The 26,479-nt window shown below is 30.1% G+C and overlaps 3 protein-coding genes across 3 annotated transcripts in view; 2 read left to right on the top strand and 1 right to left on the bottom strand.

Annotated features, from left to right (window-relative positions):
• The window catches only part of LOC125820192 (phosphopantothenate--cysteine ligase 2-like), a 429,006-nt gene that overhangs the window by 164,220 nt on the left and 238,307 nt on the right, over window positions 1-26,479 (bottom strand). The window lies entirely within an intron of this gene.
• LOC125820172 (probable glucan 1,3-beta-glucosidase A) lies at window positions 8,669-14,147 on the top strand. Its single transcript, XM_049499600.1, has 8 exons — window positions 8,669-8,908; window positions 9,004-9,123; window positions 9,608-9,796; window positions 10,412-10,570; window positions 11,213-11,382; window positions 11,636-11,791; window positions 12,557-12,909; window positions 13,847-14,147. The coding sequence occupies exons 1-8, from the start codon at window positions 8,687-8,689 to the stop codon at window positions 14,026-14,028; spliced, it is 1,551 nt and encodes a 516-aa protein (XP_049355557.1). The 5' UTR covers window positions 8,669-8,686; the 3' UTR covers window positions 14,029-14,147.
• Window positions 15,177-16,453, top strand: LOC125820209 (FCS-Like Zinc finger 6-like). Its single transcript, XM_049499638.1, has 2 exons — window positions 15,177-15,699; window positions 16,047-16,453. Exons 1-2 carry the CDS (start codon window positions 15,455-15,457, stop codon window positions 16,216-16,218), a joined length of 417 nt encoding a protein of 138 aa, XP_049355595.1. The 5' UTR covers window positions 15,177-15,454; the 3' UTR covers window positions 16,219-16,453.

Genomic DNA, 26,479 nt, shown 5'->3' with positions numbered 1-26,479 from the left:
ATTGATGGTTGCTAGCATTCTTCAAATTTCAGCATTTTTATCCAAATTTTATTTCCATATTAAAAAATAATTATATTTCAAGAGTCAACCGTTAAACTATAAATATCGACTAAAAAATTGACCATCTCATACCTACTATTTTCACCATATATAAGATCTTATGCGGTCTTAGTTTTTTTTAATTTTCAAACTGTATTTAATATTTATATTGAAATTTGATTAAATCGAAATTCACCTATTATAGGATCCATTTTTATCATTAATCTAGTATATGACCTACAACTAGAAAGGTGTGAATTGTAATTTGGAGGTCACCGACTACTCCATCATCTAGTACATCATAGACCATGTAACACGTTCGAAATTCGACCTACAACTTGATTGACTTGCAAAATTAATTGCAAATTAAAAAAGTCAACAATATAGTAATAAAAATGAAAATAAGTACCACATGCATACATTACACATGTTATACTTTTCATTAAGATTATTTAAATTGTGGAATTCTGGAAAGGTTTCTAGATGAGATTGAACTCTATAACTTTGTTTGGATGGTTGTTATATATTATTTCCTAATATATTGTATTATGTTAGATGTTGTATTATTTTGTATTATTTATTCTTGTTTTAATGAATATAATGTTGAGTAGATTGTATAGTTTTTTTTTTTTTGTTATATAATGTCATACATTACGAATTTAAAGGATAAATCTATAAAATGTAGATATATGTGGTAGAGCTACCATAGAAAAGATAGAGTAATAGATAAAATAAGATTATTAAATTATATTGTCTACGCTTAAGATATACACAAGGGAATGTTGAGTCCCAAGCCGATTGAGAATTTAAAAAAGCAAAGAGTCTTATGTCTGTCTTTTAAGGAATGAGTGGTTTATTTAATATGTATATATATAGGTTGACAAATCCTTAATTGTTGAGAAAAGTGGCCCAAGAGTTGAGGAGGATGAGGTACCGCTAGGCGCTAGAGGTGGATGTGTGTTAGTCGAAGCGATATCATGTGATACTAATACTGCTTCATTAGAAAATATTGTTAGAAAATATTGTTAAAAAACACATAAAAACTCAATATACCCCAAAAAAATAAATTCAATGTACCTAGGTAAATATAAATTTAAAGACAAAAATTGACGCAACTTCCTGCGTGACTTGATGATCTTGAACCTCTCTCCACATATTGAGATTGCTAGCTCGAATTTTTTTGGGTAACCACTGTAAACATTACCATAACATCAAAAACAATTACAAAATAAAGAGCACTCATTCCTGCTAAAAGGACTTACGCCTCCTTACAAAAAATAACTAAATACATTGTAAGTGATGAATGAAAAAACTACAGTTTCTTGCCTTCTTTGATTTACTTAAGAAATATAATCTCTCTATCAACTCCTTAATTTGTGTTACTACCTCCTCTCTATGTACACTTTTCTTATTTAATTTTTTTTCAATTTCTAGCTCTCCAAGTATAATAAAGTATTGCCCCACTTATAGTTGCAACGACCTCCTTTTGAAACTGCTTCCAGTGTTTCACCTTTATACACTCTAGTACCTACTTGATTCCATTATTTGTTAATGTAATACCTGCCCACTTCATCAACTCTTGACATACACTTTTTGTCCAGTTGCATTCTTCAAATAAATGCATTGTGGTCTCCATAGTCTGCTCATCACATAGGCAATAGTCACTATCCTCAACTGGAATATGTAATCTCAATTTTCTCTCCTGAGTGAGTAGTCGACCTTGCACTGCCAACCACACCATAAATCTGTGCTTAGGTAGAGCCATATCAGTCCAAATCAAATCAACAATTTTCATGTGTGGCCTATGTCCTAATAATGCCTGATAGCTTCTTGTAATAGAATATTTCCCACTTTGAGTCAGTTTGTATTTGCCCTGGCAGTTTCATGCATTTGATACTTAATTGCATTAAGTTTCCTCTAATAACAACTATACTTTATAGGGACCTTGTGATTCCATATTGAACTTTCATCCTTTAGAAATATACCATGTACCCATTTAACCCACAAACCTTCCTTGTTCTCTATGATCTGCCATATCAATTGGCCTACCGAAACTATATTTCAAGTATTACTTCCCTTTATATTCAATCCACCTCGTCTTTTAGGATGACACACTTTATCCCACGAGACCAGTGCAACCTTCTTCTTTTCCTCATCAGAACTGCCCCACAGATAACTCATGCATATTTTATCTACTTCTTTTAGCACACTTTGGGGTAGGATAAACACTGCTCCCCAAAAGCTATGTATAGAAAATAGAACATCATTTATCACCTGTAATCTTCTAACATATGATAGCTTCTTGGAGTATGTCACATTTATCCTCTGAGTAATCTTATCAATCAAGGACCAACAATCAGTTTTCCTCCATTTCTTTGGTGAAAGTGGCAAAACAAGGTATTTGATAGGGAATTCTCCAATCGCAAACCCTGTCCTTTTAATGATCTGATTTCTTGTATCATTAATCCCAGCTAAGAAGACACTTGACTTTTCCATGTTGGCTTCCAAACATGTGGCTGCACTAAAGTGTGATAGTGCTTCCATTACTCTGTTTACAGAAGCTAGGTTACCTTTACATAATATCATCAAGTCATCAGCAAAGATCAAGTGAGTTAGTTTCACCTTCTTACACATTGGATGGTACCTAAAATCTGGTAGCATAGTCATTTTTTGGAGAGTTCTTGACAAGTATTTCATCACCAGCACAAATAGTAAAGAAGATATTGGGTCTCCTTGCCTAAGCCCTCTCCTCCCAGCAAAGTATCCATGATTTTCCCCATTCACTTTCACTGAGAACATAGTTGTAGTTACACACAACATAATCCATTTAATAAATTTTCCAGGAAAACCAAATCCAGTTAGCACTTTTTCTAGAAAATCCCAACTCACCATATCATAAGCTTTTTTCAAATCAATTTTCATGAGGCATCTAGGAGACACATTCTTCCTACTGTAGTGCCTCAAAAGGTCATGACAAATCAATACATTATGCATCATTGACCTCCCCTGCACAAAAGCTGATTGGTTTTCTACTATATAATACTACTTATAGTTGACTTAAATCTACTACAAATAAGTTTGGAGATGCACTTATAGATACATTACATCAAGAAATAGGTCGAAATTGGCTAGCATATTCTGGTGTGTCCACCTTTGGAATGAGGGCTATGCTAGTGGCATTAATCTGTCCCAGTATTTTGCTGTTTTGAAAAAATTCTAGCACTGCACTTGTAATATCTTCCCCCACAATAGACCAAGTTGCTCTATAGAAACCACTCCCAAAACCATCAGGTCCAGGACTCTTATTGCTATCTATCTGGAACATTGTTTTCTTCACCTCACTTGGCTCAAAATTCTTTATCAGTTCATTTTGTTGCCCCTCAGAAAGTGTAGTCCTATGGCTTATTAGTTCACTTATTGACTTTATTCTATGCTCAGTTTTCCTTCCAAAGATGTCCTCATAGTACTCCACTATTAATTTAGCAATCTCTGCAGGATCATTTTCCCAAACACCTGATCTGTTCTTCAATTGTGTAGTGGCATGCTGCAATTTCCTGTGCTTTATGACTGAATAGAGATACTTTGTATTGTCATCCCCCAATCTTATCCATGTTGTTTTGCTTCTCTGTTGCAGAAATAATTTAGCTAAATAAAAAGAAGTGCTGAACTTTTGATAAGCCTGACTTTCTAATTACTGATACTCATTATTTGGATTTGTCTGCAATTTTCCTTGTACTTGCTTCAGTCTCTCCCTGTCCTCATTAGCTTCAGTAAAAATGTTCTAAAAGTTTTTAGAGTGTAGATGCCTCAACTCCTTCTTCAGTAATTTCAGTTTCCTCACCACTAGGAACATCTTACAAACCTTCTATATTTACTTTCCAACCATCCTCTACTATCTCCTTGAATTGTGGGTGCTCAGCCAACACATTACAAAACTTGAAAGATTTCCTAATCTTATAACCTTCACTAAAGCTCACTCTTGCAGGGCAGTGATCACTAATTTCCTCAGGTAAAAATATAGCTTTGCAGGAAGGCATTTTATCCAGCCAGTCATTATTGATAAGAACCCAAAATTCTATTACAATCATGTTTATCACTCCAAGTATACATGTTCCCTTGAGTAGGGAAAACCATCAGCCCACAATTTGTCACACATTCCTTAAAATCTACTATTTTAGACCACACTACAGGATTTTCTCCTATTCTATTATCACCAGACAATATTGAATTGAAGTCCCCAATCACCATCCATGGTTTTACATATCTTCTACTTTGAGTACCCAAACCATCCCACAATGCTTTCCTATCCTCCCTATTGTTAAAAGCATATACATATGAAATTTCAAAAGAAATTTGGAGAGGTATGAACATTACCTCACAAGTAATCTGTTGAGCACACTTGCTAATGATTTGCACTTTATAGTAGTCAGGTTTCCAAGTTACCCATATCCTACCATTATAGTGGTACTCCAAATTAGTAGTATATTCCCATCCTACAAACATTTTCCCAGCCAGCTTTTCTATTTTTTCCCCCTCTTTATCTTTGTTTCAAGTAATCCTATCAACCCTACATATTCCTCATTGCAAAGAAGTTTGACCTCCTTTTGCTTATTTAGGCCATTTAGCCCTCTCACATTCCAGCTAAGCAAGTTAACCGTTCCCAGACCTTTCATTAGTCTGGCCACCCACATTTTCCCTACCCCTACATTATCATTCTTCCTCTGCAAAATGTGAAATGAATTTTCACTCATTACTGGAGAATTCTGCCTTGTTGGAGACTTAGGTTTCCCTATTCTTACAGGAGTTTGCCAGCCCTCTTTATTCATAATGATCCCTTTATCCCCTCTTGTGTGTTATTGAATTATCTGTGTTGGTTTCTGAACTGTAGCTTGCTTCTGCTTCACTATGCCTTTATTCATAGCTCGAATTTTGCTTGTGTTTTATGTGCACATTTTTAAAATAGTCACAAAAAACATAATAAAACGACAAAGATTGAACCTAAGTCACCTTGCTTGTGCAAAAAGCCTAAAGTAGTGCACCAAATATTTTTTGTGTTCAAGGTGCGCGCCTAATGAAATATATGACACTTATTTAGGTATATATAATGTATATATATATTTGAATATTTTTTGAAGTTAACGGGAGCGTGTACACTCCTATTCTTTCCCATGATATGTTTGTGTCTCTTGAATTTGTGGTTGAGTTAGATTCAAAATGTATTTGTTTACATGATATCAGAGCAAATCATCTTAATTCTCACTTCCGATATTGAATCCCCATATTAAATTAACCAAACACTGGATATCCAACTCTAGACATATGGAGGTGGGGGTGATCAGGGCAGTGAAGATTCTCATATGATCATCTCTATAATAAATGAGTAATCTCTTCAATATATATGACTTGTACAATTCGATCTCTTAATAAGCCTAGTCATTAGATAATCCTCATCCTGAATAAGCTAACTTTTCAAATTAAATTAGATAAAAATTTATTTTCTTAATAAGTTACCTAATTAATATTCTCATTCAAGTTACTTCCACTAGAAATCACCACCAAATAAAATAGCTATCTGGTCTTAGTGTCATCATAGTAGATAGGCATTTTGTCTTCTAGAAAATGAGTTCTAGTTGGTTAGTGCCGAAACTTATGAAGTCAAATTTGGATTTACCAATGTCCTAATTGAAACTAATTTAGCATATAATTAGTCAAACAAGTTTATCATATTATTAATTTATTATAATTTATTGGCACTTCGTTAAAGTGCCACTCACGGCAACTTGTGCACTACAACTTAATATATGCCGCAGCCCGAAAGACAATAATAAAAATCTTATCAATATCGAATATTTATATCAAGTTAATAAATATAAAACAAATATCTTAAATATATAGTATTACTATTTTTTGACATTCAACTTCAACGAAATTTTTTGAATTTAAATCTTGAAAATAAAATCGTTCTAGTTAGTCGGATTCTAAAATGTACGTATAGAAAAAAAAAAAGAATTCAAAGGATACAAATTTTTCATGAGCCTAAGATTAGCAAAAGTGAATAGATAATGAGATGTATATTTAATTTAATAATCAACCTCTAGAAGTCTTGACCGAATGATTAAATTCTTTTTCTATCATCATTTTTACAGTTTTTTAAATATAAATATGTATTTTATAAAAACTAAAGGCTGGAAGCAAACCAGAAAAGAATCATTTCTTATTTAATAATTAGGAACTACTTATTTTATTGAAACGATCAATACCTTATTTAATTAGGCAAAGAATAGTCATATATAATATAGGGAAAAAAGACAAATATATCTTCGAACTATCGTAAATTGTATGTAGATATCCTCTGTCATATTTTTGGGACATTGGTGCCCCTGCCGTCCAAAAACTAGAGCATATATACCCATTATACTAACAGACATACATGTGTCATAATCTTATCCACCGACTCGACATTTGTTAAAAATCTGATGGACGGATAAGATTGTGCCACGTGTCCCTATTTAGTCTTCCGTTAAAGTGAATGGCATATATGCTCTAGTTTTTGGACGGCACGGGCACCAATGTCCCAAAAGTATGACGGGGGTATCTGCATACCATTTACGATAGTTCGAGGGTATATTTGTCCTTTTTCCCAATAATATATGATGATTATATGTCATAAATTTGAATCGTAAAAATAGTTATTAATACTTAAATTATATTGGAATAAGCTATTTATATTATATCTCTGAAGAGACGACTCTTTTCTAAATTCTATATAAATACTACCAAATATTATATGTATTGATTATTATTTTTAGGGAAAAAGGACAAATATACCCTTAAACTATCGTAAATGGTATACAGATACCCTCCGTCATATTTTTGGGACATTGGTGCCCCTGCCATCCCAAAACTAGAGCATATATGCCCTTCACTCTAACGAAAGACTAAATAGGGACACGTGGCACAATCTTATCCGTTGATCCGATATTTAATAAATGTCGATCGGTGATAAGATTATGACACATGTATGTCCGTTAGTATAAATGGTATATATGCTCTAGTTTTTGGACGGCAGGGGCACCAATGTCCCAAAAGTATGACGGAGGGTATCTGCATACCATTTACGATAGTTCGAGGGTACATTTATCCTTTTCCCCATATTTTTAATATATGATTCTAATCATGTGAGTCAACCCACAAGGCCACAATCAATGGAAGACCTCAGTGTGAAAGGGAAGAAAGTGATTTGTTGGAGTTGAACCTTTCAAAACTCCAACTATCATTAAAAAAATAAAATGAAGGAAAAAAACAATGCAATCTTAGCCTCTTCTGCATTGAAAGTTTCAAACGTATGATCTATCTATAGAAAATTAATCTGTTGACAATATTATGAGATAAAAGATTTTGATAGGAAGCGTTCTATTTTTTTAATAGGGAAAAAGGATAAATATACCTCCGAACTATCATAAATGGTACGTAGATACCCTTCGTCATATTTATGGGACATTGGTGCCCCTGCCGTCTAAAAACTAGGGCACCAATGTCCCAAAAGTATGACGGATGATATTTGCATACCATTTACGATAAAAAAAAATTGATGACAAGGAAAACCGGCAGCCGCTACCCTTTGGGTGCGCACAGGGTAAAACCCCGCTCCTATGCAATAATTCGCAAACCACATAAGAGAGGTAACCCGCACTAGGCAAGCCCGATGTGACGAGCTCAACCCAGAAGGCAAATCCCTTGCTTTCGCTGGCGAGGGGTTTCGAACTTGAAACCTCCAACATAGAAGTCCCAACCCCAAACCACTAAGCCACCATATTTGTCTTTTTCCCCTTTTTAATATAATATTAATTTGATGTGAATTTAGATTAGTCATAGTGATAATAAAATTAGATGATTTACACAGTAATTAGTAAGGTTTTGATTATGTTTTGTCCTATGGATAAAATTTAAAGTTCAATAAAAAATTTGACGTTTAAAGTTGTGCCATGACGCAAGTTGTGGTAAAATGTTAAGACCATTTATTTTTAAAGTCATTGAGTATAATTTTTAAAATTGTCATTTATAACTCTATCCTCACCTCTCATATATTTATATAGATTACATACAAATACTTTAATTTTTGAAAAATATTCTTTACTTAAACACAAAAAAATAATTTTAAAACCTTATTATTTTTCTAAAAAATAATTTCCACAAAACCACATTTTCCTTCGATCACACCCCTAATTTAAAGAGTCAAAAGAATAACAGCTCATCATTTATCCATAATCAAGATACAGTACATCTATTTTGTCACTTTAAAAAAAAAAAATGAGTTCAGATTGTTTAAATTATTTGGTCAAACATTTTGTTTCTATGCAACTAAAAACATATGGCAACTAATTCAATAAAAAAAATGTTTTTCATCAAAATATATTCCTTCAATTTAAAAAATCAAAAGATAACATAACAGATTATCGTTAATATAATCCAAAATATGTAGGGGAGGTCCTACGAAAAAACAGCTCAACGTCAGAATGATAAAAAGCATAACACCTTTCATTTCTTTTATCACATTTTTTTTTAAATTTTGAGTTCATATTGTTTAAATATTATTTTGGTCAAACATTTTGGTTCTATATAAAGGGCATTATCAAGTAGAGAATCAATGCAACTCATAAATATGACAACTTATTCATCATGTGCAAAGAAATTACTTTTTGTCTACTACTTGTTCATCATTTCTTCTTGTTGCATATTTAATTTTTCATATGGAAGAAATTTAAATCCTAATTTCAAAGTTAAAGCTGTTAATCTTGGTGGCTGGCTTATTACTGAAGGATGGATTAAACCTTCTCTTTTTGATGGCATCCCAAATAAAGATTTTCTGGTACATTCAGATGACTGATTACCTGAATTTTGTTATCGTACTTGAGAGTTTTACTTTTATATACTGACAGTATAAAATATGACGTTGATTTTCAGGATGGGACTGGATTGCAATTCAAATCAGTAACAGTTGGGAAGTATTTATGTGCTGAATTAGGAGGAGGAAATATTATTGTTGCTAATAGAACAGATGCTTCTGGATGGGAAACATTCAAAGTAGGTACCCTTTAATTTAAGTTTTCGATTTAATTTATGTGTATCTTAATTATTTTATCGAGTATTTGTGCTACTTCCTATCAATGTAGATATCAGATAACTCGATATGTGCACCAAGAGTTAGGTAAATAGAAATAAATCATTTAGCATTTTTTGTCTGTGCCTAGATTTAAATGTTGGTGTACTATGTTTTTAACCCATTTTTTCAAATCACTGGGCCATACTTTTGGCTGTGGAGTTACAATTTTACTTACGAGTTTGGCATAATTAAATAACTTTGGCTTAAAATCTTGTATTTGTATTTAAAAATTCACTTGAACATATATAAATTATTTATTCTAAACCATTTTTTTTCAGAATTCTAAAATCATAAACTCAAAATCTTAACTTCACCTCTAATACCTTGGATTTAGAGATAGATTTCATGAAAAAATAATTTTATGATTATTAGCTGATTAATGTGGGCACACACTTTTCTATGCAGATTTGGAGGATAAATAGCACCACATTTAATTTTAGGGTCTTTAATAAAGAATTTGTGGGAATTGATGGAAGTGGAAATGTGGTAGCAGTTCAAAACAAAGCTGGAATTTCAGAGACTTTTGAGATTGTAAGAAATTCTGATGATCCAAATCGTGTAAGGATTAAATCAACAAATGGTTTCTTCTTACAGGTCAGTTTTCTTGAAATACTATTATTTTTAGTTCGAGAAATTTACATCAAATCAATATAACTTATCGTATTAAGTGATTTTTTTAATATTGGGATTTGAGTAATGGAAGAATTAGTATTGTTTGAATTATATGTATTGAGTAATGTCAACATCATGTCTATGACAAATCCCACGAGGGATTGGGTGGCCCGAGTCAGAGTTATGATCGAACATGATACATGCTTGATGGACTTAGTTCAGAAATAAAATTGCACCTTTGCTATGAGCTATAACTTTTGACATGATGATAAACGTTTGATCATAACAGTATGGCTACATGTCCATCCCCCTTTTCTTTCTTTTTATTAAATAAAGTGCGCATATTGGCAGTAAAAATATCTCCTTAACGAATATAGCTTTATTCCAAAGGACAAATTTATGCAACTTTTTTCCTTTTACAAGTGGAGAAGACTTATTCCACATTTTCAAATTAGGAGTCTTAATTATTTGTATTCAACGTTTGCTTGCCTAGTTCAAAAAAAGTAGTCTAAGTGTATCGATGGATTTTGAAGGGTAGCGTAATCGAAAAAATAATAATTTAAAAGTATGTTATATTAAATTAATTAATTTTTGCAGGTAAAAACAGAAGAGCTTGTGACAGCTGATAATGGAGGTAATGGGGGTTGGGGTAATGATGATCCCTCTGTTTTCATCATCAAAACTAGTGGAAGACTTGAAGGAGAATTTCAAATAACTAATGGCTATGGTCCAATCATGGCACCACAAGTTATGAGAGTATGTACACCTTCTTTTTTAATATATTCGAAGTTGAATGACACATTTATATATCAGAATTTTCTATAATAAACCATTCTCCAAAAAACATTTTACTATGACGGTTAAGTTTTTTTTTTTTTTTTGGGACCAATATCTTCATATTATGTTATAAAGGATAGTCTGGTGCACAAAGCATCTTGTGTTAGCATGGTGGGAAAAGGGTCGCACCCCAAAGGGTGCAATACATAGTCTATCCTACTTAGTCATTGCTTCCACATGTGGACCGTTCAATCTAGATTGATGATTCCATTTGCAGAGCCAGCTGTCGAAAGTCTTGTCAACAACCTATACTAAGCTAAGCAAACTAAAAGTTAAAGTGAATCTTTTTGGCATCTATTTCTTTGCTTTGATCTCGAATTTATTTGGTCTTCCTCTTTCCTTCGGCCCATCTATAGGTTACACATAGATTATAAATTTACTGTTACTTCAAGTCTCCTCTTCATTCATATTATGTTATATACTTGTATTAGTATGTATTTTACAACAACACTTCAATTCGCTATAGCAGTCAAAAAATATTCAGATAAACTAACAACATCATTATAAAAGAATTTGATTGTATTTAGAAATAATTTAATTTTAACTATATTCATATCATAGGAACATTGGAGAACATATATAGTAGAAGAAGACTTCAAGTTCATAGCAAGCAATGGACTAAATGCAGTGAGAATTCCAATTGGATGGTGGATTGCAAGTGACCCAACACCTCCGAAGCCCTATGTTGGAGGCTCATTACTTGCCTTAGACAATGCCTTTTTATGGGCCAGGTAATACATGTCAACTATTTACTTTATAGCCTATTTTATGACCACTATTTAAGTTATAGCCACAATCTATAAATTGCTAATGCTAACTTTATGATACGTTTGTCTGACGTTTGGCTTGCCAAGACCAAACTTCGAATATGTATATAAAATAGATAACATAATATAACATGTTAAATTTATATTAGTAGTATGAGGATTATTTACATCGTCAATATATAAAAGTTATATCTATAATAAATTGAAAATTTTGCAGGAAATATGGACTTAAAGTTATAATAGATCTACATGCTGCACCTGGTTCCCAAAATCCTTGGGAGCACAGTTCCAACAGAGATGGTACTATAGAATGGGGGAAAACTGATGACACCATTCAACAAACAGTTGAAGTAATTGACTTCCTAACAGCCAGGTAAAAACAATATCTATAAATATTTTATTGTAAAACTTCGCAATATTATCATATGCTTCATTTATTTTGATTTATTTGTCTGGTTTTGATTTGATATAAAATTTAAAAAATAAAGAAGTCTTTTGAATCTTTTAGTTTTAAACTAAACAAACATACCAAACTTTGTGGTCTTAAACATATCACGTCGAAAGTTGAAATTAAACAGTTGCCAAAAAAATAATAATTTGAAACTGTAATAGAAATGACTCATAAACTTCAAATTTTGAGTCCACCTCTGATAATTTGATGTATAAACCTAATTATATACACGTGTCATTGTTAATGAGTGAGAGAAGTATTGAAAACACTTCTAAACTCGATGCAGATTATTAGTTTAATCTCAGAATTATTGACAGCATTAAAAACAATCTTTACTTGACCAACTGAACTTAAATACACCCTCGATCTTGCAACATGAGTGAAATACACCTCTAAATTCTCGTCAAGTTTAATTTAAGAGTGTTTTTAACACGTATCTCTGATTTTTATTAAGAGTCTCATACTTCTACTAGAGTTTGAGACCACTTGCTATGTCATGTGCCAGATCGAGGATGTATCTAAGTTTAGGTAGTTGCAAGTACATAGTGTTTTTAACACTGTCAATAGTTCAGGAATGAAACTAATAATTCGCATCAAATTCAACTCTTCCATCAACAATTATAAGTGTATATAATCAAGTTAAACTTCATTAAAATGACTAATCCTTTTCTTATTTTTTTTAATTAGGTATGCCAAGAATCCAAGCCTATATGCAGTGGAGTTAATCAATGAGCCATTAGCACCTGAAGTTACATTAGACATGGTCAAAAAATTGTACCAAGATGGATACAATGCTGTCAGAAAACACTCTTCTACAGCATATGTTGTAATGTCCAACAGATTAGGATCTCCAGATGCAACAGAACTTTTGACATTTGCAAGTGGCTTAAAGGGATCTGTTATTGATGTTCATTATTACAACCTATTCTCTGACATATATGACAACATGTCTGTCCAACAAAATCTTGATTATGTCAACACTAATCGTACTGCTCAACTCAATACTGTCACTCAATCTAATGGTCCTCTCACTTTTGTTGGTATGTTTTCCTTTTTTTATCTTTTCATTATCATGTTCTAGTACATTCTCCGCAGAATTCTAGTAGATCAGTTGGTTGATTATTTAAATTTTCTTTTGGTTTATCACCTAGCATGTGATATTCATATTAGAATCTGACTAAATTTGAATTCACGCATTGGAGGGCTCATTTATGGAGGTAGCGCTCCCAAGTGAATTTTTTTCCCATATTCAGGACTTGAATTTGAAAGCTCTGAAAGCTTTAATCAAGGGTAGAACTTAAAAGACTGGAGGGATCCTATACTATTTCTCACTTGATATGTGATATTTGTATTAGAATCTGATTAAATTTGAATTCGTGCATTGGAGGGCTCATTTATGGAGGTAGTGCTCCCAATTGAATTTTTTTCATATTGAAGACTTGAATTTGAAATCTTTGATTAAGGATAGAAATTGAAAGACCAGAGAGATTCTAACTATTTCCACCACAACCCAAGCTGATTACTTAATTCCTTCCTTGATTACATGACACTAATATATATAGTCCCTACCTAGCTATGTCAAATAGAATAAACTTGGAGCTTAATTTTAGGGTAATCTAAAGTTGCATCATATCTTTTCATAAATATAGGGTGGCAAAATCAACTCAGTTAGAAGTTAGTATGACATGTAGTTTAAATTGATCTATATATAAGAAATTTTTGTTAAAATATTTTTAAAAACTCTATTTTCATGTTTGATATGTTGTACTCATAATAAAGAAAAAAAAAAATAGACTAAATTTATAACAAAATTAAACTTGATAAAAGTTAGATGGATTATATTGGTGATGGTCTATTGTTTAGCTGACTCAATCCATTTCAGTTCAAGTAACTTTGGGTAGGTTAACGATCCGTCCATTTATTATATATATCACAAGATTGTATGTTTAATTAAATGAGGATTAATATATTTTTCAGGGGAATGGGTTGCTGAATGGCAAGTTAGAGATGCAACAAAAGAGGATTACCAAAAGTATGCTAATGCTCAATTAGAAGTGTTTGGACGTGCAACATTTGGTTGGGCTTATTGGACATTGAAAAATGTCAACAACCATTGGAGTATGGAGTGGATGATTAAAAATGGCTATATCAAACTTTAATCTATTTTGATTAATAATAATATTATTATTCCTATTATATCATAAATTTTGAGGAAACACCTCAAGTGATCAACTTCTTGTTATAACATTGTGGAGATCTTCAATAACAAAGATACATCATTATAAATGTGTAGCATTTATCTTTACATTTAATTAATTTCCATATGATACTTGTTACTCCCTCTGCCTCAATGTATATGATATAGTTCAGATTTTGAGAATCAAATACAGTAAAATACAAACAATATTTCTATACTATCATTTGGACCTTTATTGGGTATTGTGCACTAAAAAATAAGCTCCATAATATGCTAATCCAGATCAATTATATTCTATACGATATAAATATCAACTATCAAATGAAAAAATGAACGAACAAACAACTAAGGAGACAGGAAGTGAGAAGTGTGGGGCCTGAAAAGAAATCATGAACTCCCAAGTCCCAAGTGACATATGATGAGATCTAATGAACCAATAATATTTAGTTAGTATTTACTTCAGTTCACAGTGACATCAGATCTATGTGTAATATCTTATTTACTTTAAATTAAACATTATTCTCTTTTATTAAATTAAATTTTATTTACTTAGCAGTTGAATAATTTGAATTCCAAGGATATTATGAACCAAGTAAAATGATTTACTGATAATCCAATAGAAACTAAATAGTACTTATATTTGTTACTTTTTATATATATATAACAAAAAAATTGTTCACGCATGATTTGATGTAATCATGTTAAGAAAATAAAACTTTTTTTTTCGGTTACAAAAAGAATCACATATTTTATATTGAGAAGATATTAACTATTGTAGCTTTTTATTTAATCAGTTTTACCTATGCTTTATAGCTTCTAAATGTCATGATATGTTTAAGATTATAAATTTAAAAAAGAAAGACCATTTCATAGTTGAACAGATTTATTGTTTACTTTATTTAACTAATATACATAAATTATACACAGTTATACACATATCATACATTATTCATTATTTAGATTAATTCTCCCAAAAAAAAATCTTAAATCTTATATTCTATCAAAGATAATGTCACATGAAATGAAATGAAAGTGACTACTAAAATATAAACAACTAAATATATATATTGAGTGGTCCAAATTATTTCCTTCCTTTCTAGCTCTTAGTTTATCTTCCCACAATATTTCCTCACACTCTCACTCCTCCTCCTCCTCCTCTACCTCTTTCCTTCTCCTCCTTCTCTCTGCCCCCACCTTCCACCCTTCTTCGATATCGATAGCAACTCTCACTGAAGTAATTATAAAAATTGTTACACTAATTGATTATGTACCTTCTACCATCTTGAGTTTTGAATTCTTCTCACGTTGCTCGCTCTTTTCAACCTTGTCCAACCTCTAGCAAAATAAGAAAACAAATTACCCTATCAAATTTTTATTTTTTTTAAAAAATGATGCTAGGAAAGAGGGCAAGGCCACCAATAATCAAGAGAACAACAAGTATGACAGAATTCACCTTAGATCCTACCCTTAATTATCAACTTGATCATCATACTCCACGATCCAACGGTCAAGATCAAACTTTGTTATTGACTCGTAGAAAATCAGCTGATTTCATTGAAACTTCTCATTTTCTTAGATCTTGCTCCCTCTGTGAACGCCACTTAATCCCCGGTCACGATATCTACATGTACAGGTAATCTATCTTATTTTAATGATGATAAATTGATCTATAAATATTTTTAAATGACCTGATAGTATAAACAAATTTATATTAATTTTTAGATTACTAATCTTACTCTGTGTTTTTTCTATACAACTATTGTCAACTCTGTGAGTCACATATTAAAGTTTTTCTATAGCCGATCATTCTGTAGTTATATTAAAAGTGATTTAATAGTCAATTATCATGCAACTATATTTTAAAGTGATCTGATAGTGTAAAAAGAATTATTACGTATATTGAACTCTTTACAAATATATCTTGTTTTTTTAATTGATTATTTAATAAGTTTATTTGCATTTTTTCTTTTTCTTTTTCAGAGGAGATAGTGCTTTTTGCAGCCTAGACTGTAGAGAAAAACAAATGAATCAAGATGCAAGAAAAGAAAAGTGTACTTCAAGTGCTACAACTAGGAAGAAATCTACAAATTCATCCCCTTCTGTGGCAAGCGGGATGGAGTCCACCATTCCGATGCCACAGGCTAGGCCATAACCGCCATGTGGATTATTATGTTGTTGAGATTAGAAGGGAAAAAAGACAGTCTGATGTACTAAGTTATGTTGATTTTTCAAATGCCCACTCTTCTACAAACTATAAAATCTATATATATGTATATAGATGCATGTGGGACTAAGATGACATATGAATGTGTAAATATTTTTCTATCAAATTTCATGAGTTTGGTGGTCAAGTTTTTCATTTTAATGAAGGATTGATCCAATTTTAATTTTGTGCAATTTCTATTTGAAAAAATAACCATTTATTTGGTAGAAGTTTAGGGGGTGTTTAATTTATTCACTCAAATTGCAACTATGTGTACTGCAACTTGGAACTCTTTAAAAGAGCTTTTAGAGAGTGATGTTCATGTAGCATGTCACATCGGGTATTTGAATATAAATTTATGATATAGTTTGGGATATTTTGTGAACACATTATTAATTTAGGTATGAAACTTGTGGTGATAATTTAGGGATTTTTTTAGCCTATTCTCTATATAAAGAAGATTAGGATGAACTCCCTTATATCCTTAACTTCGATCCATCCATGCTAAAGTGAAAGCTAAAATCTTTAAATTTATCGTCGTGACTCATGAGAGTGGCGATGTCTGTAATTGACTTATATAAAGAAAATAAATTTTGAGTCTAATTTTACCTCAAAGAACTAAGCTCAAGTAGTGATAATTATTGTAAAAACATTGACCTATTTAGCATGCCGATATTAGAACCTTGTTAGCATGTCAATATTAGAATCTTGTGTCTCAATCTTTTCGACTTTCTTTGATGTCAAAAATCAATGACTAATTAACCAAGAAGATAACTATTCTTATATTCTGAATGAGAAAAACGAATTTCAATTCGAGGGTAAACCGCCAATAGAAACTTGCTAGAGGACGAACCAAAAAAATACGATGAATATATTATCAATCTTTTTGCTATATCCCAATACCAATATCAATAATATGACCTTAGGCACATATACGGTATACCATACTAGAAATATAGATTTTAGGTTTGATCCAAATTTAAAGGTTAGCTCAAGTGATGAATAATTGTCTTCTAAAATATATATATGACAGAAAATTCCATCTCGAATTGAAATTCACTATAATAATAATATTTGTTAAAAAAAATTGTGATAACCAAACAACAAAAATCTCATGCTAATCTAATTAAATAATAGGTTATTAAAATGATTAAATAACTAACAATTTTCATCGCTAATTTCATATTTTCTAACCGTGATTTGGAGACTTATCCTGGAAGAGGTCCATTTTTGCATGACAATTAATTAATACTATATTGCTCACAGAAGTGGATGAGATTTAATGGGAATAACCTACTATAATATGATATTTATAATTTTAAAATATAATATTTTTATAATTATACACCATTAACATACAAAGACGATGACCTGATAATATGAACTTTTTTTATTATAACATTGTCTATAAATCAAAGTTCAATTATTTTATATATGTCTCTTGTGATTGCACCAACTGCTATCAACGGATTGGTGCAGATGGGGTTGCTCCTTCCGTAATTAGAGGTCTCGATTCGAATTTTGAGCATAAATTTTTTTTAATATGGAGCACTATTCTCGAATATAACTTACATAGCGTGAATCAGAATAAGTCAGACTTTAATACGATATATAAAAAATAAAAAATAAAAAATAAAAAGTGATTGCACCTCCTCTTCTATTTGGTGGTCCCCCACCCCACCCCCCGGGCTTCTTCTGAAACCACAAAAATTCTGATTGCTTTGTTTTCCCTTTAGCGTGCCACTTTGGAATCATTCACATTATATATTTAAAGAATTAATTGCTCTTTAGGTGACTTTGGGTCAAATATTTGATTTTAGACCTCATACATAAATGTGCTTTTTAAGTTGGTTTTAACTTTTAACTGATATTTATATTTTTCAATTTAAATGTGCACAAGTAGATATTTAAATTTAAGGAAGTGCTAAATGGTCAGAAAATTTGGCCAGAAAAATAAAAAAACTATAATATTTTTTTTATTTTAAAATAAACTGATATTTTTTCCATTTTTTAGTTAAAAGGTAGTAAAGTTAAAAGGGTAAAAATGTTTTCAAAGGTAAAATATCATTCTGGCCAAATTTTATGGCCAAAATTTTTTTCCTTAAATTTATATAAAGTTGAAGTAGACACACGTGTCCTACGTAGCATTCTGCAAATCAGTTTGATTGTATCTCACACTAATTATCACGTAAGATGCGTGTGTCTACCTATTCAACTTTATATAAATTTATGTGTCTATTAGTGCACTCCCAAAATTGAATAACTTAATTAATATCAGCTGAAGTCAAGTTAAAAAAACACATTTATTATGCCTCAATTTTATTTTATTTACAAGTAAGAACTAACAATTGATTATAGTTAAATCTCGATAAACATTAAAATACTTTATTAATCCATCCATGCAACTTGCAAGTGGTGAGGGTCACGGACTGGCCAAATTGGAAAAGGAATTTTACTACTTGGAATTATTCCTTCTTTAAAAAAATTGTAAAACTAAAATTCATTCAATTTTATCAACAAAAAAAAGTTTTGGATCAAAACAAACTTACTTTCAATTTTCACAATACACAAAAGGAAAATCTTTTGCTTAATTAGGTATCTGATATTTGAAATTTACTAGTTCGATTAGTTTCAATTTCTGTTGAATAGGTCCATTAAAAGGATAAGACAATATTCATCAAAAGATTCTTCATACTATGGCTTGAATTTGACAAGTTCAGTTATTTAGAGTGAAAGAGATATAATTTTAACCATCTTATATTATCGTTTTAAAAGATCGGCGTAATTATTACTTTACTAATAAAAATACTATGTAAATTCTTCTCATTTGTCTTAGTTTTAATAAATAAATTATCTAGTACTTGTTGCCGATGGAAGATGATCGATATTAATTAATCAACTTTTTTTTTTATAAAAAAAGGTAATCTTCTTTTATTATTCACCTATGTTTCCATTTATTCAAAAAGTTCCTTAGTTAGATCAATTCATTGCAAGTTGCACTCTTGCTTTTTGCCGTAAATGAGGAAACAAATAAGCAAAATAAAGTTTTAAAATTTGGTTAAAGAGAGATATATATTTTGATTGTTAATAACCTTCACAAAAATCTAAGTACTTTATGTTAAAGTAACTTTATGCTTACTAAACTCACAACCTTAAATTAATGAAGATACAAATGAGTATTTATTATAAAGAAGAAAAATAAAACTGAATCCAGCTAGCATCAACTTGTGCAAGTGGACATGTAGTTTTAAATAAACATCATTTTTAATGTGAAAGTTATTAACTATGTTTTTTTTAATTAATTAGTACAACTGCTCCATTGAATATTAAAGATAATAATAAACAAGTGAGTACGTGTCACATACTTTAAAAGATTCTTATTATGCAGATTAAAGATTCTTATTAGTAACGTCACTTAAGATTAGTGATTTAATATGTCAAAAAAAAAATGAACATTCAATCGAAACTAATCTTAAGGAGATGATTCTGTAGTTCTTCGGGTTGATTCCTCATTTCTGAGATGATCACTCAACTAATAATTATTATATTAAAAGTCATTTTCTTCAACAAGGATAGACAATATTTTGAAATAATCTATATATTTATATTCTCTAACAATATGTCTCACTAAAAGAAACATAGAAGAAAATATTTTATTTCATTATGAATGAACAAGATATTAAGAAATGGAAAAATCCTTTTAGCTAGAAAATTTGATTGGAATTTGGCCAGAATGGTAAAATAACATACTTCACACTATGTTATTTTATTTTTTTGAACATTTTTATCCTTTTAACTTTAATATATTTTAATTAAAAAATGAAAAAAGATCAGTTTATTTTAAAATAAAAGGAATATTATAGACTTTCTAAATTTCTGGCCAAATTCTAACCAAATTTTCTGACAATTTAGCATTACCCGACTTTTTTCTCTTCTACCCACTATTCATTCACACGATTTTTTTAAAAAAAATAATCTTATTGTATCTTGTATTTCACTTTTCCTTCTATTGATATTTATGTAAAATATACGAGTGCAAGGCCTTGATGATATAAAATTATTACTAATAATTACTCCATTCAATTTTATTGGTTGAGAATTGTACTCTTTTGAATTGATAGTGACCTTAGCTTATACACCCCTAAAATATATTGCGTAACGAAAAATCGTTATATTTTATTTGAAAAGAAATTCATATTTGTTTCGTTTTCTTCTCCGTTGTTGAAATCATCCCTCGTTCCAAAATTCCATTGCCACAGGACCATAAATTAATTGAGACTCAATTTCATTGAGATTGAATTTATTGAACTAAACTGAAGAAAAAGACCGCATATTTTTTATATGGAAAAATTGTGCATTATAACAAACTATTAATTCAAAATAAAATGTTATAATTACAGTTTCATTTAATTCCAATTTGCAGCAAACTTCTTGCCATTCGCCTATCTTCCCTCTCTCTGGAATCTCGCTCGCCACTCTCCTCTTTTTTAGCCCTCTCTTGCTCGCCTCTCTCACTTTATACAAACATAAATGTATGCTTTGTATTTGTGTTTGTATAAAACGAAAGAGACTGCATATACAAATATGAATATATATATCTCTGTCATATACACTTATAATTATACATATACAAATCTTCTCATGCCCAGTTCCCTTTTGTCTTCCTCTCTCCCTCGCTTTATACAAACACAAATTATACAAAATACAACATATAATTTGTGTTTGTATAAAGTGTGAGAGAGATTTGATATACAAATACAAATGTTTTAACTTGATTCAATTGTATACAATTTAAATTTTATGCAGATATTCAAACACAATCATTGATACATATACATAGTAGTTACATATATATAATTATCTAACTAATATACATATACAATTCACCTCTCTCGCTATCCTCTCTCTCAATTTCGCTCGCCACTCTAGCCAAACACGGAGAACATATACATATACAAACACAATTTCTATACAAATCGCCGCGATTTATACAAATCAAATGTTCCATAGCAAACATAATTTGGTTATGGAGCGCAAATAACAAAACTGTAGCTATAGAGCACTAATATGATTTTTATGTTTGTTATTCCTAAAATTTACTTTTTTTTATTGGACAAGAAGAAGATCGATATTAGTTAAAACCGTTATTTTTTTTCATTAATTTCGACCATAACTTTTTTTTACTATGCTTGTATATGTTTTGTAACAAAACTATTGCTATGTGTGGTAAACTATAAAGGGGAAATTACACAGTTAAGTAAACATATACTTGTTAGTTAATATAGCTATAGTTGAATTAATTATCATTCGTCATTGATTTCTAGGCAAAACTACACGGCCAAGTTTCAATTGTATAAACATGTAATTTTTGGATTTTGTATAATGTAGTATAATATAATTTGTATAACTATTTAAAGTTCAGATGTTTGTGTTTGTATAAATTCGTTATTTCGAGTTTATACAAAAATAAATACAAATCAATTGAAACTAACAAATATATACAAATACGGACAAAAATAGCTTAATTATACAAATACACGTGAATTATACAAACGTAGATGAATTATACAAGCGTAGATGAATTATTCAAACGTAGACGTGAATTATACAAACGAGGTCACTCATAGCAGCTTAAACTATAGTTACCGCCCATAAATATGCAAATTATCGTTAAGGAGCCTAATTAAGTTTATTATAGTGGATATTTACAAAATTTCCTCATATATAATATTGCAACGTTTGATAAATACGAGTCTAATTTCCCCCAAAATCAGTCACCCCAAAGCCCAATATAATACTTCCAAGAAAAGAAACCCATGTTCTTGGCCCTAAATGCTAACTGTCTCAGCCCAACCAAGGCGGGCCTAAAGCAGCTATTTACCGGCCCAAATATAAACTAAAGTACAAAAATCTCATACATTTAGGGACTAATTACATTCTATTCCAAAAGTTCTCCCAATTACAAAAATCTTAAATTTTTCATTGCTCTCGAATACATTTCTTGGTTGTCCGATATATTTCAAATAATACATTATTTAATGGGATGGATGTACCCGAGAGGGGATAGGAATGTATCCGAGAAGGGATGGATACATTCGAGAGGGGATAGGGATGTATCCGAGGGGGGATTTTTGTAATTTTTTAAATGGTAGGAATTTTAGAGAGTATGATATCTTAAGTTGTGTATTCATGTAATTTTTCCATTTATGTATATTTAAATTCTAAAATAAATTCTAACGAGGAAGTGGAAAACATTAGACATCTACCTACACTCCCTCCGTCCATGTTAGTTGTTCACTTTCTCTTTGCACGCCTCTTAATAAATCATAAGAAATGCTTACTAATTTACCCCGTAAGAAATTATTTTGAAACTTTACAAACTTATTTACCCTTTAAAAAAAATTCAAAAAATTGTAAAGGTAAGATAAATTTTTTTTAGTTAATTCTATTTTGATTTTATAAATTGAAAAATATTTTGAAATGACTATTTATAATAAAGTGGACAACTAATATGAAACGGAGAAAGTAATTATAGAAAAAATGTACTGAATTATTGATTGCTTCAAAAAAAAAAAAATGGAGAGGAGAAACTTCAATCATTGAGTGAATGTGCCAAAAAAAGAATGTCATAATCTAAAATTTGTATAACTTGACATAATTAAATTAATTTGGGGAATTGTGTTATGTCTTTTTACGTAAACAAAACTTCCATATCCTTTTTTTAAAAATAAAAATGCCACTGGTGTTATATTATTTTAAGTTGATTTATTTTTGTCATCTTATACTATTGATCGTGGTGGAATTAAATAGCGTCAAGAGATTCGACTAACTCACTTTATCATAAAAATATTGTGTAAATTAATAAAAATAATTTTATATTGTTAAATTTTTATATCACAACATACTTGAATAAGCTTAGAATCTGACATCAAAATTCCCACTTACAAAGAATATTATACAAATGTATATTTCCATCATGGTTTTGTGAATGAAATGGAATTGGGTTCATCGGATAAAGAGAAGAGGGTAAATAAATTAAGACTAATTAAATGGTTCAAAGTATTTTTCGTTGCCTCTGTTATACTTTAGGGCATTTTTGGCTCATTTCATTAACAGTAAGGGCATAAATGGATCAAGTATAAACAAATGACATTTTTGATTATTTCATGTAGTACAAGGGCATTTTTGACCCTTTTCCCTTAAATTATTTATCTTCTTTATACAAATTGTGACGGTGTGATTAAGCTTAGGATTTGGCATAGAAAAATTAGAATTTATGTATTATTTCTTTTGTCCATAATAGTTAAAAAATTATTTAAATGTCAAATGTTGTTATAGATGTATAATAACTCCCGTTGTATCATTAAAAATATATTGAAACCAACAATACTATTATAGAGAGGAATATTGCTTTCCTTATAGCTATTAGCTACAATATTCATCGTTAATTTTCTCTTATTAATTAAACACAAAAGTTAACCGTCGTAATTTATTTTTCTAGTCATAAATTTTAATAAATTAGTTAAGACTATTATTACGAATATGGTTTTAAAATGATTTCTAACAAACAGAAGATAACAATATGATTCTTCAATAATATATCAAAAAAAAAAAAAACAATCAAATCAAAGATATGGAGTAATAAAATAACAACTAACTCATTGGTCCCTAAGTGAAATAAAATATTAGGCCTGGCAAAATATGAAAACCCATTCCAAGAAGTCAGACTCATAGACAAATTTTACTATATTTAATATTTGTTATACCTAGATTCCAAATATAAGTAAGTAAGCACGTGTATAAATCACGAAAATTAATATATATACATTATAATTTTCTACAGGTTCGATGCTCTACTTGGCTCCGGGCGATCGGACCTTACCCCTACATACAACAAATATCCACCCACATAGCCTGTTTATATCAAATTTAATAAATATTTTATATATATCATAAATCATAGTTAGTAATTAAAACTTTCACTTTAATTTATTATTTACTTATGATATACTAATATGATTCAATATAAACACGCGATATAAGTAAAATTTTAGTAGTTTAAGCCAACAAACAAAAAAAAACCTAAAGGATGTAGAGTGCTGCAAGTGTTTCGTCACAGTAGGAAACTAGTAACGTGGGCTTTTATTTTATTTGTAGAGATGAATAGTTTTTGGACAAATTACTTAACTACACTCTTTTACTTACCTTAATATCCATTTATCTCTACTTATTTCAAAATTTTCAAAAATCCCTTATTTACCTATGTATCCCGTGCACAACGATATGTATCCCACTATGTGGAATGTATCAAACGCTATGTATCCCGCTATGTGGAATGTATCAAACCTAATGTATCCCGTGCACAACGCTATGTATCCCGCAAACATCATTTTTAAGGGATTTTTGGTACATAGAAAACTAGAAGGAATAAGATGTTATTTAGTACTTATAATATGTGGTTCCTATAATTTATACAATAGTTTTTTCATGAGCCATCACATGTTTTAAATAATATTATAAAATTATTATTACTATAAAAGGTAGTGATTTAAAATATTTTTATATTTTTAAATGTATAGTGGCATATGGTAAGTGCATCTAGAAGTCATACAGTTGCGGATCTTATCTTATATAATTTTATTATGAAATTTATTATCTTTATAAATATATGACCATGATGAATAACTCATATATTATAATATGTTAACTTAAAATTATAGTACAAGCTTATAAATTTCGTGTGACATTTTAATATAAATAAAAATCTATCGTATGTCATATTACGTATTATGTTATGTCTATTGGTTGATATTATATTTATTCTCATCAATTGTTGTTGTAGAATGTGATCTATCATTAGTTGTTAGTAACATTTGTAGCTATCAAATCTTTATTTCACCCATTATTCTACCTCATTATACCTTATAACTCGTGTAATCTATAGGTCATTCACTTATAGTAATGGTCAAGTTTATATTGAGGTTAATATAGTGAAAGAGAGAGAGATGAGACAAATATATTAAAGAAAATTTTTCTTAGTCTTTCACTAATTCACTATAAAAAAGAAAGTAATTATGTATGTCGAAGGAAGATGTCTTTTTTGTTTAGCTTTAATTTGGACTTTTCAACTAATTCGAAGTTATTTGAGTTATACGACGTAATTTGATTGTTGTATTCAATAAGAGACGGGTCAAAAGTTATGTTACTGAATTGATGTAGATTATGTCACAATAAACTTCAAATATCCATATTGGATGATAATTTATTATAGTTATGGTATATTGAATTGACGTTTATAGGAATGATGATAGGAAAGTAGGTGGCTGGTTTTTGCAGTTAGGTTGGGTAAGCGGTGAATAATTCGTGCACGATTCAAAATGGCCCCATCTTTATATTAACGCCACATATACATACAATTTATACATACAATGACATCAACAAATTCTTTAAAGACAAAAGTCACGTATAGATCGGATTAATTTAGATTTTTTAAATATCAAATTATTTATGTTGAATTTTTAAATTTAATCCAATTAAATTAATAAAATTTGAATTTTTTAACCTTGGTTTTCTTTTTTGGGATTTAGCTCGATCTGCAATTTGATTCAATTTTTTATTCGATTTTATACACCTTTAATCTATATACTGTAAAAAAATATAAATCTTATATTCTGTAAAAAAAATTATTTGTTACGAGAAATAAAAATTTTATACAGCAAAAAATAAGGCTATTATTCAATACCATAGGAATCACTTTCTAAGACTCACTACAATAAAGTTTTGGCATTTTTGTTTAGGTAATCTATGCGGTTGAAAATTGTTCTCGTTTTCCTTGTAAAGTTTAAAATATTGAGTAAAATATATGGATGAATGAATTTGGATATATTTTTTTTCAACTTTTTGAGCAAAAGTCCTAAATAGTCAAGAAACACGTTGTGAATTTTTTTATCATGATAATAAATCCGTAAAAACGTTCATTTGTCCTCATACATTCATCAAATTTGTCACCATTTCAAGGGTATAAAACATGGGTTTTCAGATATTATTTTTTACTCATGTGTCGAAAAATAAAAATATAGAATTATTCCATTTGATCGGGCTTAAAAAAATAGTTTTTAAGTCAAAAATAAAAGTCAAATTTGACAAAAAATAAAAAGTAGGGGAGATCTACTGTTGGTTTTTTAACTTATTTTAAGTTATTTTTAACCTT

The sequence above is a fragment of the Solanum verrucosum genome, unplaced genomic scaffold (assembly GCF_900185275.1).
Source record: "Solanum verrucosum unplaced genomic scaffold, falcon-dt-bn FXZP01000229.1, whole genome shotgun sequence".
In the NCBI taxonomy this organism is placed as follows: domain Eukaryota; kingdom Viridiplantae; phylum Streptophyta; class Magnoliopsida; order Solanales; family Solanaceae; genus Solanum; species Solanum verrucosum.
Note: the sequence above shows the minus strand (reverse complement) of the source record. Positions and strands in the feature narration are given on the sequence as shown.